The sequence below is a fragment of the Syngnathoides biaculeatus genome, chromosome 16, assembly GCF_019802595.1.
Source record: "Syngnathoides biaculeatus isolate LvHL_M chromosome 16, ASM1980259v1, whole genome shotgun sequence".
Taxonomy (NCBI): Eukaryota; Metazoa; Chordata; class Actinopteri; order Syngnathiformes; family Syngnathidae; genus Syngnathoides; species Syngnathoides biaculeatus.
Genome location: NC_084655.1, coordinates 5,252,996 through 5,269,097, shown reverse-complemented (window position 1 = coordinate 5,269,097; position 16,102 = coordinate 5,252,996). Strand labels below are relative to the sequence as shown.

General features: G+C 42.8%; 1 protein-coding gene and 1 long non-coding RNA gene across 6 annotated transcripts in view; one reads left to right on the top strand and one right to left on the bottom strand.

Annotated features, from left to right (window-relative positions):
- The window catches only part of si:dkeyp-72e1.9 (syntaxin-binding protein 4), an 84,435-nt gene that overhangs the window by 8,804 nt on the left and 59,529 nt on the right, over nt 1-16,102 (bottom strand). For all 5 annotated transcript variants that reach the window (XM_061846367.1, XM_061846371.1, XM_061846366.1 and 2 more), the window contains exons 13-18: nt 14,496-14,592; nt 8,006-8,133; nt 7,829-7,921; nt 6,390-6,455; nt 6,084-6,281; nt 4,179-4,295 (exon numbers count right to left, since the gene is read on the bottom strand). In XM_061846367.1, coding sequence (XP_061702351.1) covers nt 4,179-4,295; nt 6,084-6,281; nt 6,390-6,455; nt 7,829-7,921; nt 8,006-8,133; nt 14,496-14,592 — 699 coding nt within the window. The remainder of the gene's footprint in view (nt 1-4,178; nt 4,296-6,083; nt 6,282-6,389; nt 6,456-7,828; nt 7,922-8,005; nt 8,134-14,495; nt 14,593-16,102) is intronic.
- LOC133514566 (uncharacterized) lies at nt 812-8,147 on the top strand. The gene is made up of 3 exons (XR_009798820.1): nt 812-1,094; nt 6,078-6,287; nt 8,008-8,147. It is a non-coding gene; the product is annotated as an uncharacterized LOC133514566 (long non-coding RNA).

The window sequence follows — 16,102 nt, the reverse complement described above, 5'->3', positions numbered from 1 at the left end:
ACACAACTATGTGCTCCCAAAAAGGCACATGGTCTGCTTGACCACTTGGAAAAGTTCACGGAAGCTGGAGGTCAATTCTCTCAAAAATTACCCAACCTTGTCTGCTTCTTCACTCACCTCCCTGAATTTGGCTTTGAGTTCAGTGTTGTAATGCAGGTCAATGAGCTCCATTTGAACCACAGGAGGGGCATCCAAGGAGAAGGGGTCTGCAAAAATTTGAAATGTAACTCGGTGCGTCTTGAAGTTTGCAAATCTGTAATCAAATTCCTCCTGCAGCTTCAAAATGGCCTCATCATGCTTCTCAGAACTGAATGGTGCGCCTGCATCCACGAGTGCCTTGGCATGCTGGGAAATGGAAAAGGTTTGTCTGAGCAAGCTGGGCTTTCTGTATCAAGTTTTGTGCAGAATGCCCTCACGTTGTCATGGGCAGCACTGACAAGTTTCCCCTGGCCTTGTAATTTCTTGTTCAGTACATTAAAGGTCAAGTGTCATCCCTATAAACATTCTAAAATAGATCTTGTAATGAAAAATACATATAACATTAATCACTTCAATGTATATCCAAAAAAAAATTCATATGAGTGTCATCCATGCGCAAAGTTGTGGAAGTGTCATTCGACAACATCCAAGTGGTCGTCATATTGGGTGCATCCCCTGTCTGTGACGTTACCCTGGATGGTCGCCATTGAAAACACACGGTGGACCCTACTATGGGAGACGAACACGCCCCTTCTGACACGGAAGCTCTTTTCTAAGAAGAGAACATCACACAACCGAGTGAAGTTATCGGAGCAATATTACCCTGTTGTTTCGAGCCATATTCAGATGATGCTGGCGGAGCGACACATCAGCTTTCGCCGGCAAGCCTGACGCCATCCAACGTGCACATAGACAAATTTAGCATGCCTGTCATACGTACGCGGATCTTTTGTTGCGTTATGAGAGACCGATTTCGTGGTCCACCCCAAACTGTTATTTTTTTTAGTAGCTGTATACACACCTGCCTGTCATCTGGAAGGCACGAAGCTCTCGTCCTTTGCACCCGTGCAATCCATTTTTCACGACGGACCGTGTCTCTTCCAAACTTATGAAGGGTAAATACATCCTCCCGAGTGTTCAAGCGATGTCCAGCAATGCATTTTGACTAACACGTGGAAACAAACGAGTCCACTAGGGGGTGCCGCTGTCCTTTACGTCACTTCCTGCTTCTTCTCGAAAACAAATCCCTCGAGAGGAATTTCATGGTGGGAGTTACAAAAAGCTTTATCCATCAAAATCATGTTTTGTGGTGGGAAAAAAATGCATGGGTTCTTCTTCCATGCACTGTACCACTAGACTGCTAATCCTCTTTCACCTGCAGACCTTTCAGCTGGGTAGCCCTTCATCTGTGGAACTCACTTCCATAATCACTTCAAGAATACTGACTCCAGCCAGAATTTTAAATACTGTCAAAAAATTTCATGTGGCTCCTATTAGTCCTTAATTGTATTGTTTTAATGTGACCTTGAGTGGCCTGACAGGTGCCTTCAAATACAGTAAAATGTATAATTATAACTGCTGTCCTGTTTGGTTGCCACAAATTATTATTTGGCTGCAATGTGTGTGTGCAGCCAAGAGGTGGCAGAAAAGCTCCAACAACGGCAGGCTCGATGTTTGTGGGTAGTTTCTACTTTTTTTTATACAGTACTGCAGTGGCATCATATCCATAAACACTTTCACCAGATGTTGGCAACAACCCAACTAAGCCATACAATCGAAGAAACAAGAACAAATATGATCAGAAATTAAGTTGTGTGTAAAAATGTGAAATGACACAAGGAAAAACTATTGAACACAAGAAGCAAGGGAGGTGCAACAAGGCATGGGAAGTCAAGACAACACCTAAAATCTATCAATAATCAAAGTGCAATCCAACCCCTTGTCAATGCAAATGAATATCAGCAACAATTAGCAAAAATATCGGCACAGCAAGAAAGGAATAGAGCGAAACTGTCCGATTTACCGCCTGATTTCTCACTCGCATTCTTAGCTAACAGTGAAATATCATTGAAAAGCAGACAGCAGGGCTTCAAGTATTTGAGCGAGTGGTATTTCAATGGTATTTACATGCTTATCGACGGAGAAACCATTGATATTAGCGCGAGATCTTTCCAGAGTCAGAGGAAGACCGAGAAGCCACATAATATAATATATTATAACCCAAAGACGAATTCGTCATTGACAGTTTCCTATTTTCGTGTTACATATCACACTTGTATGCAGCCAAGGACCACCTGTGGAGAACTTTAAAAACACCTGAAATTAGCATGTACTGTTGTCACAAGCAAAACAGTGAGTAATGTTCTCCACCACCGTTGACTGTATACACGCTCGCCATGAAAGACCCCACTGCTGACGAAAAAAGCACGTCAAAACTTGTTTGAGCAACATTGAGACAAACCAGTTAAATACTGGGGGAATATAGTCTAGTCAAATGACAGCAAAATTTAACTGGTTGGATGCTAGATTGCACACCGCATTACGAGGCGAAATGGCACTGCAAATCACCCTAAAATCTACTAACAGTGAAGTTAGGAGGTGGGAACATGATGGTGTCCGGCTGCTTTTCAACAATTGGTACTCTTAAACTTCACATTATTGAAGGAAGGGTGAATGAACAAACTAAGACATTGCTGACAAAAATCTAATGCCATCTTCAAGGATGATGAAAATAAAACAAATGTGGAGAATTCACCAGGATAATGATCAAAAACCAAGGAAACTATCTATTGGTTTCAAAGAAAGAGGGGAAAAAAAAAGTTGCTAGAACGGCTGGAGATGGGCCTCGAAGGTGTGCATCTGGTGTCCTACACCCATGGAGCCCAACCAGGCAGAACCCAAAAGGGTGACATGGGACTCCCATGCTATGGGCTCACCACCTGTGGGAAGGGCGAATGGGGGTCAAGTGTGGTGTGAGATGGGTGGTGGCCGAAGGCACGGACTTTGGCGATCCGATCACTGGCTGCAGAAGCTCGCCCTAGGCAAGTGGAACATCATCTTTTTGGCAGTGAAGGAGCCCAAGTTGCTGTGCGAGGTCGAGATATTCCGACTAGATTTAGTCGGACTCACCTCCACATATTGTTTGGGCTCTGGCACCAGTCCTCTTGAGAGGGGTTGGATTGTCTTACACTCTGGATTTGGTCATGGTGAGAGGGCCCGAGCAGCTGTGGGTATGCTTATGCCCCTCGGTGGCAAAGCCCTGGGAGAGGATAAGATTCGTCTGGAGTTCCTAAAGGCTGTGTGGGGCTGTCCTGGTTGACTCTCCTCTGAAACATTGCGTGGACATCGCAGACCATACATCTGGATTGGATACAACTCCATCTATATTCCTACCCTTCCTACCAGCTGTGGAAGAAACAAAGTGTGTCCAGGTTCTTCCTTAAAGATAGGGTGAGAAGCTGGGTCATCCGGGAGGGCCTCAGAGTAGAGCCACTGATCTTCAACATTGAGAGAAGCCAGATCAGGTTGCTAGGGTATCTGGTTCGGATGTCCCATGGATGCCTCGATAGTGGGGAATTCCGGGCACATCCCACCGATAGGAGACCCCAGAGACATTGGGATTGCATCTCTCGACTGGCTTGGGAATGCCTCGGTATCCCACCAGAAGAGCAGGATGAAGTGGCTGGGGAGAGGAAAGTCTGGACATGCCTGCTAAAGCGACTACTCCCGTGACTCGACCTCGGATAACCAGTAGAAGATGGGTGAATACTAGAATGACCCTTGAATCCAATTGGAAATCTATGGAAATAACTGAAACTCAAGGTCCATAAAAGAAGCAATGCACACGCTGAAGCAAGGAATGAGACTAATTCCTCCATACAGCAGACGTATTGAACCTGTCATTGCAAACAAAGGCTTTTGTACAAAGTATTAAATAAATGTGTTCAATACTTCCCTTTTTTCACTTACCATTATTACACAATTTCTGAATGTATTTATTCTACTTTTTTGTATGTAAAGATAACTGGTTATTCCCAGCATCTCACGAAATTTTCATGTCAATCGCACCTTGCTAAATACATTTCTAAAAAAAATGTGGATGTGTTCAATACTTATTTGAACCACTGTACCATATTAATCAAATTCATCTTACATCCCTTTATTGTGCCAGAGCTTTTCACTCTGCATTAGCGTTGTACCTGTGCAAAGCCCAAAAGTCTCTTGTTGGACATCTCAAGATGTTTTCTGTTGAACTCAGACTTCCGAAGCTGACAGTCAATGGCTGTCAGCCGCCGACTCAGTTCCTGCACCTCTTCCTGGCAAAAAACATTTCAAATGCAAACGTAGATTAAGGCATGAAACAATATAAATGTGAGCATAAAATGCAAGATGAGATTGTATTATCTTTTAAAACACGTTTTTGCTGTAGATCAAAATCATATGAGTTTGATGACAACAAATCATTTTTATTTCCAAGTCTTTACACTTGAATCTCACAAACAACTGAGAAGATAGCTCTATTTGTTTGAAACCACCCAATTTTCACGGAAAAGCTGAAAGCTTGATCTTTTGTCTCATATTCATCTTTTGATGTCAATTCCAAAATGTTTTCAAATCGTAAAAATAAGTCAATTGGCCTCACTGTGCCTATACTTCGAGGGGGGACTGTGCGATTCATTTGCTTTGGACTGACTTGGATTTTCTGTCAATTGTCATATTAGAGTGGCTCCAACTACCGGAGCCAAATTCTTTGTGATTTTGACATGCTTGGGAAATAAAGATCATTCTGGATGCTGCATGTTCAACCATTCAACCCAAGTAGAGTAACAAACCAATACAGGCATCGTTGCAACTGATGATTGAGTGGTAGTCAGAGTGAGATTGCTGGTCCCTGAGAGGCAGTGTGAAACCAAGGGATTTAGCAGTTGGAGATAAAAAGCTGTGAGTGGTGAGGCGGTGAGCCTGAGAGCGAGAGCAAATGAGTGAAAAGCCTCTGCTTCATCAAAGCGAGGTGCTGGTGAATATTGTGGCAGCGGCTCAGTAGCTCAGTCAGAGCCTGATGTGTTTCACGGAGACTGACAATGCTGCAGGCGCACACTGGGTGAGTGAGGGAGGAGGCAGAAAAGAATAGAGAATAGAAACGAAGAGTTATTTTAGCACTATAGATCATCAGATGTCGTGCCTTCTCTGCATTGAGCATGTTCTCGTGGCACACGAGAACAGATGACCTGATGGGACATACTGTGTAAAACAAAAGCATTCTGACTTGCATGCAATAACACTGCAAAGTGAAACTAGGATTATGTTTTTTTTTTTTTTTAATGATGGCTGTAGTGTGTTACTGTGTGTGCATGGTGAAAGAACATCTAATCTGCTGCCTTTCACACACAAAAAACAACACCACCTACTTCCACTGCATAATCTAATGAGATCCAGTGCCAGTGTTGTCTCAAAGAATTTGACTGTATTTTGACAGACACTGTCAGAGAAGTAATCTTTTCATCTGTGTGGGTTTGTTTCTGTGTAACCTGTCAACGTTTTGTTACCATTCTGGATTTCTTTTTTAATTGGTAGGCGTGGAGTTGCAGTAAATGAGATGAAAAGACGAGAATCAGTCATGTAACTTTAGTCTGTACATAAGAGGTTTTTGTTTTTTTACATCCAACAGCCAATCACTCCCTTTGAAGGCAACAATTCTGTTTGTATCTTTTGTCTCCTGCCCCTGCCTTGGAGATAAGTCCGTTGTGAATGTCACCCACCAGTGGGTCACTACATTGGTATGTTTTTGAAACCCCATCCTTAAAAAAAGGTATCTCTTCAAACAGTCTCCTACCAAGATCATGTCGCCTAATGGTTCTCTGTGTGAAGTTCGTTCTCACTGGTGATATGCAGATTGATAATGAAAGATCAATACCTCAGTTTCAAACTAAAGGATATGGATCACAGCAAAAAAAAAAAAAAAACCTTGACATCCCAAATATTTGGGATATAATTGTGCAAGGTTTTGTGTACATGACAGATGAGTAACTAATGATCTAAAAATGTTATGTTGTCAGATGTCATTGAGAGGCTTTGACTTTTTTTTTTTTTTTTCACAGACTCACCTTTGTGGCTTCTCCTCCTCCCATTTGTCTCTTGCTGGCCAACTGGTTCTTTAGGTCTTTAATCTCTGCCTCCAGGAGCTGGATCACCTCCTCATAGTCCTGCTCGGCACTGCTCACGTTACGCTGCACCACCACAGCTTCTGCTGCTTGCAGGCGGCTCTTCAGACGGACATTCTCCTCCACTGTTAAACACGCTTTCTGAAAGTACGTTGTTTTGTTGTCAATGTCGCTTCTTAACTGGAAATCATTTTAATGTTCATTTTGACATGTCACTGGATGTACAAGACACTTCTTTATTTCAAATACCTCAGAGGTCTTCTGCAGCTCATCCTCAAGAGTTTTCTTGCTGTGCTCCATATCCTTTAGCACCACCTTCCAAAAATATAACATGCAGAAAATCTTACCTCATTGTACTGAAATACAGAAACTGCATGTACTGCGTGGAGATACAATTAGAATAAGGTCTTTTGATTTAAATAAGCAAAGAATACACACTGATTTGATCAGCTTGTATTTACCTGCCATTTGGAAAGTTTAAAATCCAAAAATGCAATGTATCCTGTTTAACCCTAACCCCAACCCTAACCCTTTGATTTGTCACCCCCCAAAAAATCTTACAAAATAATTAAAAAATATAAAATAAAGAAGATTTTAGCCACACCGCCAGCAGTCAGTATAATGAAGGTAAGGTCATTTTCAAACACATTGAGAACAAACATGAATATGGTAACTGAGTGACTGAAGCTGCAGATTATACAAACAAACAAATCCAATGAACTCATTAAACCTCTAAAATATTGTTTGTACTATCCATCCACTCATTTTCTGAGCCACTTATCCTCACAAGGGGCGCGGTAGTGCTGGAGCCTATCCCAACCGTCATTGGGCAGAAGGCAGGGCACACCCTGAACTGTTTTCCAGCCAACCGCAGGGCACATGTTGACAGACAACACTCGCACTCACAATCACACCCAGGGGCAATTTAGAGTCTCCAATTTTGGATGTGGGAGGAAACCGGGGTGCCCGGAGAAAGCCTGAACAGGCGGGGCCGGGATTTGAACCCTAGTCACTGTTCTGAGGACCCGGGGCCAAATCATGCCTTCCCTGTGTGGAGTTTGAGTGTGGATGGTTATTTGTTTATATGTACCCTGCAATTGGCTGGCGACCAATTCAGAATGTACCCTGTGTCTCGGCCACAGTCAGCTAGGATAGGCTCCCAACCCTAGTGAGGATAAGCGATTCAGAAAATGTGTGAATGAACGAATATATATCTTTTAATGCGGAAAGACTTTTACAGACTGTGACGCTAATGCCCAGGCAACACGTGACACCTAACCAGGGTTACAGAAGCATGAAGAAAGGAATAATTGCAAAATTGTTGTAATCTACTGTAATTGTTTGGGTGACACCAGCTCATGTGCAAAGACTTGGGCTTTGGAATCAAAGTGTCATGGTGCAATCTTCCTGTGCACCAAAAAAAGACAATTGGCTTCCACTTTTTGAAGAGATGTTAGTCTGCTTCATGACTATATTTGTAGCACCCTGGAGACAGGCACCAACCGCCAAACCCTCACTCAAAGGGGTCTGTGTCCCCTTTCAAATTTACACCTCTCCTTGCATGCCTGCATAGGTGTGGTCTGGTTCTCGGTGTGGTGTGAATACAAAATGTATGTTGCCTACGCAAAGTATAAGTAACGTTTGTGTCTCCACTGGCTGAGTGTGACGGTGAATGTGGTTGCGCTGACCTTCAGCTGCTTCATCTGGGTTTGCAGCTGTTTCACCTCTGTTTGAAACTGCTCCATCTCCTCCCTGTTGGAATTGCACTCCGATTCATACGTCTGCAAACACAAACACACATTCACGTACATGATTCAGGTACAATTTGTTATCTGTAATAGTCAATAAAATTCTCGACTTCTCACAGGGGAGTGGAATGCCGACGTGTCCATCAGACTGGCTGCTTCGTGGTAGGAGAACATGAAGGGAGCTGCCCCTAAACTGAGCTCCTCCAGGTTGTCCTGGAAAATGGTCCGTGTGGCTTCTACAAAGTCTGCCAGAGTTCAGAGGGGAGTGTTAGGAAAAAATGTCTACACTGCGATCAAGGTTGTTGTTTTGTGACCTAAAGCAGGTAAAATCACATGATTTACAGCACAGGTTTTAATAAGATTGTGATATTAATTACACTAAATAATTAAACACAACTAGTTTTCATGGGTTTGTGTTCATGGTCTCCTTATGCTTTTTTACTAAGAATCCTCTGACATGTTTGTTGATTGGTCAATTAAAATGCTGAAAATCTCTGAAGGTACCAATGCCGGGGTAAATGTCTGCTTATTTGCCAGCTCGGACTCTAGCATCTCCAAGAGTGGAAAAAAAAATGATAATTATTGTTTTATTATAATAAATGCAGGGATATTATACAGACTTGGGAATGGGTAGCAGCAAGGTTTTCATCCAGATGTAATAACAATGCTTTATAATAATATATACTGTATATTAAATTGCTGGCGCCTAACTGTTTACATGTATTTGGTGCTCAGGTCTTCACATGTGAAGTTTTCATGCTCTCCTTGTGCTTGCACAGGTTTTCTTCATGGAATCTCTTTTCCTCACACAATTAAAAAAATGTCAAATGCAAAAAAATTTATGTTAAATTGATTGAATACAGGACATGGATGGATGGATGGATGGATGGATGGATGGATGGATGGATGGATGGGAGGTTTGAATCCATGATTGTTAAATTGCAACATAAATTATGCATCAGAAAGGAATAAATCATACACTGTGAATAAAGCATCTTTCCCTTTCCTGATATAATTTTTCTTCTTCTTTTCCTTTCGGCTTGTCCCGTTAGGGGTCGCCACAGCGTGTCATCTTTTGCCATCTTAGCCTATCTCCTGCATCTTCCTCTCTAACCCCAACTGCCCTCATGTCTTCCCTCACCACATCCATAAACCTTCTCTTTGGTCTTCCTCTCGCTCTTTTGCCTGGGAGCTCCATCCTCAGCATCCTTCTACCAATATACTCACTCTCTCGCCTCTGAACATGTCCAAACCATCGAAGTCTCCTCTCTCGAATCTTGTCTCCAAAACATCCAGCTTTGGCTGTCCCTCTAATGAGCTCATTTCTAATCCTATCCAACCTGGTCACTCCGAGCGAGAACCTCAACATCTTCATTTCTGCCACCTCCAGTTCAGCTTCCTGTTGTTTCTTCAGTGCCACCGTCTCTAATCCGTACATCATGGCCGGGCTCACCACTGTTTTGTAAACTTTGCCCTTCATCCTAGCAGACACTCTTCTGTCACATAACACACCAGACACCTTTCGCCAGCTGTTCCAACCTGCTTGGACCCGTTTCTTCACTTCCTGACCACACTCTCCATTGCTCTGTATTGTTGACCCCAAGTATTTGAAGTCGTCCACCCTCGCTATCTCTTCTCCCTGTAGCCTCACTCTTCCCCCTCCACTTTTCTCATTCACGCACATATATTCTGTTTTACTTCGGCTAATTTTCATTCCTCTCCTTTCCAGTGCATGTCTCCATCTTTCTAATTGTTCCTCTGCATGCTCCCTGCTTTCACTGCATATCACAATATCATCTGCGAACATCATGGTCCAAGGGGATTCCAGTCTAACCTCATCTGTCAGCCTATCCATTACCACTGCAAACAGGAAGGGGCTCAGAGCTGATCCCTGATGCAGTCCCACCTCCACCTTAAATTCCTCTGTCACACCTAAGGCACACCTCACCATTGTTCTGCTGCCATCATACATGTCCTGTACTATATTAACATACTTCTCTGCCACACCAGACTTACGCATGCAGTACCACAGTTCCTCTCTTGGTACTCTGTCATAGGCTTTCTCTAGATCCACAAAGACACAATGTAGCTCCTTCTGACCTTCTCTGTACTTTTCCACGAGCATCCTCAAGGCAAATAATGCATCTGTGGTACTCTTTCTAGGCATGAAACCATACTGTTGCTCGCAGATACTTACTTCTGTCCTGAGTCTAGCCTCCACTACTCTTTCCCATAACTTCATTGTGTGGCTCATCAACTTTATTCCTCTATAGTTCCCACAGCTCTGAACATCCCCTTTGTTCTTAAAAATGGGAACTAGAACACTTTTCCTCCATTCTTCAGGCATCTTTTCGCCCGCTAGTATTCTGTTGAATAAGTTGGTCAAAAACTCCACAGCCATCTCTCCAAATTGCTTCCATACCTCTACCGGTATGTCATCAGGACCAACTGCCTTTCCATTTTTCATCCTTTGTAGTGCCTTTCTGACTTCCCCCTTAGTAATCATTTCCACTTCCTGGTCCTTCACTCTTGCCTCTTCAACTCTTCCTTCTCTCTCATTTTCTTCATTCATCAACTTCTCAAAGTATTCTTTCCATCTATTTAGCGCACTACCGGCACCAGTCAACACATTTCCATCTCTATCCTTAATCACCCTAACCTTCTGCACATCCTTCCCATCTCTATCCCTCTGTCTGGCCAACCTGTAGAGATCCTTTTCTCCTTCTTTCGTGTCCAACCTGGTGTACATGTCTTCATATGCCTCTTGTTTAGCCTTTGCCACCTCTACCTTTGCCCTACGTCGCATCTCGATGTACTCCTTTCGCCTCTCCTCAGTCCTCTCAGTATCCCACTTCTTCTTCGCTAATCTCTTTCCTTGTATGACTCCCTGTATTATGGGGTTCCACCACCAAGTCTCCTTCTCCCCTTTCCTACCAGATGACACACCAAGTACTCTCCTGCCTGTCTCTCTGATCACCTTGGCTGTCGTCGTCCAGTCTTTCGGGAGCTTCGGTTGTCCATCGAGAGCCTGTCTCATATGGCATTAAAATGGTTCAGATCAAATATCTCACAAAACAACCCCAGTAAAGATATTAATGACGTTTTTATTACTCAATTATACTGGAGGGATTTCAAGCATAAACTGCCCATTACAGAACATACCAGCTCAATTGGAGAAAATGGGGAAAAGCTTTTCTGCTCATGTTATCATTTTTTAAATGTCTCAACCCAAAAGTATTGCAACAGACTATAGTCTGTGAAGCAATGCAGTTTAGAGCTGCTGAATGATCTAAGGCAGGGCTACATTGTAGTAATGACTCCCCTTGGAGAGCCTTATAACTGTGAAACCATATAAATGCGTTATCGCCTCATATAATTAATAAACTTAGAAATACATGTTTTCCAACTATTTTAAAAATTCTTTTAAATGGTGGATGGATAAGGAAGAAAATATCTCAATGTTATTAAAAGTGAAGCCAATTTGCAATTTTGATATTTTTACAAGAAACAGTACATCGTACGTGGCTTTCATGTGAAATAATGTGGTGTGCTGGCCACACATTTGACACCAGTGATATACAAGGGCTGACCAGTCACAAGAAAACATCACCTATGATAACATTTCTTTCAAAATTTCATTCTTCATTTCCGTGCAACATGAGGTGCAGCTGTGCTGCCTCTGCCTTTCTCCTGAGGAATGTCTACGACGGCAAAGAAAGGGGCTACATCTACTGCGGGCAGTCAGGGCACACCGTGGCCAGTTGCTAGGTCAAACCAGCCGGTACCTCACTCCGAACCCCGACTACAGTGAGTCTCAACCTCATTCAAGACAGGTCGGTCCCAGCGCCTATCTCAAGGAAAACCAACAGACCTCACATAACGATTGGGATTTGTCTTTAGTGCCCTCCTGCTACCATGACCTGAAGGAAATATTCTCTAAATCAAAGGCCAATTCGATTTCTCGGTCGAGACCATATGACTGCGCAATTGGCTTAGTTCCCGGTTCGTCACTGCCTCGTGGCAGACTTTTTATTCTCTTTCAAGTCCGGAACATCAAGCCATCAAACAGTATGTGGACTAGTCACTGGCTGCCGGACTTATCCGGCCCTTGTCATCACCGGAAGGAGCGGGTTTCTTTTTTGTGCAAAAGAAAGATAAGACCCTTGAGCCCTGTATAGACTATCAAGAACTGAACAGGATTACAGTAAAAAAAACAGGTACCCGCTCCACTTCATTGCCACAGCGTTTGAGCTCCTGAAGGGTGTCAAGGTTTTTTTCTAAGATGAACTTGAGGAATGCATACAACCTCATCAGGATGCGAGAGGGGGATGAGTGGAAAACAGTATTCTGGACTCATGCACACCACTGTGTGTTTCTGAGCTTTGTCAATGATGTTTTATGCGATATGCTCAACATTAATTTTGTGTACCTGGATGATATTCTGACTTTCTCCTCGGACAAAAAAAAATCCCATGTCGGGCACGTTCGAGTAGTACTGCAGCGGTTGCTTTTTCATGACCTATACCTCAAGGTGAAAAAAATTGACCATTTTTTTTTCCTGAACTTCGACTTGGCGGAGGGGGAGATTTGTATGGATCCCTGCAAAGTTGAGGCTGTTCTACGTTGGCCCACTCCAACTACCCGCAAGGAATTGTAAAGGTTCCTAGGGTTTGCCAACTTCTACCAAAATTTCCAGAACTTTAGTTTGGTCGCAGCACTATTTCATAAACTACCCTTGCCACACAGTTCCTTCGACTGGGACCTGGCCTGTCACGAAGGCTTCCGGAAACTCAAGGCTAGCTTTACCTCTGTTTCAATTTTCGCCTTGCCATATCCTGATCAGCAGTTGTAAAGGTAGATGCGTAGATGTGATTTGGGGAGAGGGGCAGTCCTATCGGCGAGGAACCCCAAGGATTGAAGATTGCACCCCTGCGCATTTTTGTCCAGAAAAATGACCTCCGCAGAACGAAATTATGATATTGGAGATTGTCAGCTTTTAACAGTCAGAGCTGCGTGGTCTGGGTGGACACACTGGCTAGAAGGACCTCAGATTCTGTACCTGGTGTTAACCGACCATAAAAACCTAGCTTGTCTGACGTTCCACAATAAAGCTTTCACTCTGGATGGAGTCTCAGAAACTTGATCCCAGGTTTGTCGGCCTGTTCCCTATCACCAAAGAAGTCGACCCATTTACTATGAGATTGAGATAACCACTTGATTTTTAGCCTCCTCAAGCTTCCTCGATGTCTTTGTTGATCCCACCTGCCGGGCTCCTTCCTTCCCCCCATATCGTGGGCGGGGGCCTGGTCTACTCTGTGCAGTGGCTACTGTCCTCCCAACATTATCGGAGTGGGGTGCAGTATCTGGTCGAATGGGAGGGGTACGGTCCCGAGGCGCGGTCGTGGGTTCCTTTCCATTTTATCATCGGCTCCACGCTCATCAGGGACTTCTACGCTGCACATACTGAGGCCTCCTGGGCCGGCCGCTAGGTGTGTGTGTGTGTGTGTGTTTTACTGTCATGGGTGTGTCCCTCCTCAATCTCAATCGCTCTGGTGAGCAGGCACGCCCACCGACTTCTCATTCTTGGTAATTACTGTTGATAAATATGGCCATAAGTGTGGTCTACTCCTTTGTCAGATCGTTGTAGTTTATCGTCAGCTTTCCACACTACACCTTGTCTCATGTTACTGACTTCTCGGATGATGGACCCTGTCTCATGTTTGACCTTGCCTCTTCATCTCCCAATTCTGTGACTGCTGCTTTTCTGGACTGCCTTCCTGTGCACCGAGCTTGAACTGAATAAATTCCCTGCTCAGATAGCATCTGGTCTCCAGAGTCGTGCTCCTTGGGTTCAGCCTCGAGTTCTGCTCACCCTGAGATCCCAATTTTCCTGTTCCGCCAAAGTTCCGACCCACTTTCATAGAAGTTAAGAAAAATGATTTTTTTTTAAATTTTATAAAAGCATCTAAGAACATATATACAATTTATTATATTTTTGAATATGTTGCGTTCACTGTACTCCCAAGGGCCGCCAGCCAAAGCCTTTCTTGTCACTTTCCTGTTGTGTTCCATGTGGGAACTTGGTACTATTCTCTACTGTACCAGAAAAATAAGGATAGGAATACATCGGGGTTTTTTGTTGTTGTTTTTTTTAGCTGTCTGGGACCCACGCTAAATGGGTCTGTAACCCACTTTTGGGTCCTGACCCACCACAAGAGAATCGCTGCTGTAGTTTATAAAAGCAATCTGTACTTAGAACATTTGTTTATTTGCATCCTCACACACTGGAGTCAAAAATGACTAAATATACATTCGAATGAGCTTCATCTTTTAGAGGCTACCGATGAGTCCTTCCTTATGTCTACAGTAACAACAAGTATTTCAAATTCTCCGCGTATTTTTTAAAACCAAATTGCTGACAGAGCAGCCTTGTGGTTACACGTGACATCATGCACAAGTGCCACAACCGGTAAGTGACATGCAGCCATCACACTAAGGCTGCGATTTGACAGCGTTTCAACACAGATCTGTCACTTGCACTTGACACAACTCGAAGTATGCAAAGCCCCTGTTTGTACATGTGCCTGTGTGTTTATGAGGGCTTTACCTCCATAGGCCACGGTGCCTTGCGGGTCTGTAGTCAGGGTCTGTCGCAGCTTCTTTCTTTTTTCATCTGTGACATCCAAGCCAATGAAGGACAGAGCCTAAGAGAGAGAGAAAAGCGAGCGAGCGAGCGAGATGGGCAGAGTTAAGATTCACACACTCTTTGCAACCAATGTAGTCTCCACCTTTCCTGTTTGGGATGAGAATATATAATGGTAATCATATTTTTTACAAAGAGGTTGAAACAAGAAATACATCCACATTTAACACAGGAAGCAGCACATTCGTCGAAATGACCTCAGAAGGACCTCAATACATTTATCTGACCTTCTGTAAAATTGTCTACCTCTATCCAGTCTCCATGTAGTGAGCAAGTATTCTCTGCAGTGATTTGATAAAGCTTTAAGGCTGTGCTCTGAATGGTTAGTTTTATAAATTCAGGTCAAATGTATTGTTTACTGAATGCACAAACAATTTTGGTGAATAATAATACCCACAGACCTACTAGTGTGAGATTTGTCAAATAAATGTTTTTTTTGTTTGTGTTTACAGTGTAGAAGTGAATGCTTGTCATGCACATTGATGTCGCCGTTTTCTTTCTGTGAGATCACACACGCAGCTTCACTAATTCATTTTCTTTTTGTCTCTCTTCAAGCTATAAATCTGCAATATATCCATTTCCTGCTTTTGTCAAATGAGCTGAGAATCAAGAGAGAAAATAAAATATGCCACTATCAAATATTAAGACTTTTTCCTCTCTAATCTCATGAATGAATTGGTAATATGTTTGAGACCGAGAAAAAACACAAAACAGCAACAAACAGCCCTCAGGGCTGCGTCAGCCAGCCACTTGAGGTAGAAAACAGAGAGATGTGATGTTCGAATGCAGTGGCGAGATAAAGTCCTCATAGGGTGGAAAAAAAATGGTAAAAACTCAAATGAAGTGTGTCAGTGTAAAAGAGTAGGCAGAGTCAGATTGCAAGAAAGATCAATAATTTGATGAGGGGAGAGCTTTGGGCTGAGAGTACAAAATTGCAAAACGGAAAAAGAAAAGGAAGGAAAAAGAAGCTGTAAGCGAACTTATTAGAATGAGAGAAATTCCCAGAGTACAACAATTCCGAAAACATGAAATAAGATGAAAAGAAACATCAAAGGGCTTTATAGTTTACATTTATTTTGCAAACAGTAAACTCGGAGTCTACTACTTCATGTAGAGGGTTATCATTTTTTTTAGTTTGAGTTTTGACTTTTGAAACACATATCTCAAAAGAAGGGGTTTTAAGCAAATAAGACTGTGAAAAGAAAAATATACATACATTTATTTGTCCACATTTATGGCTGTGAGAATCTTAAATTTGACTTCCGTTGATAAACAGCCTAAATGGGTTTTTAACTGTTTGATCCAATCCATTATTTTCCAAAATAATTTTAAAATTCAAACAAATTCAATGTGAACCATGAAGATAGCACTGTACTGCTGATCAATTGTATGACTTGTTTGGCAGTGAAAAGAATTCCAGACCCCTAAAATTCATTAGTCACATTAAAATTCCTCACATCACAAGGAGCTAATGATAAGAAAAGGAAAATGGAGGGACAGAAAAATAATTA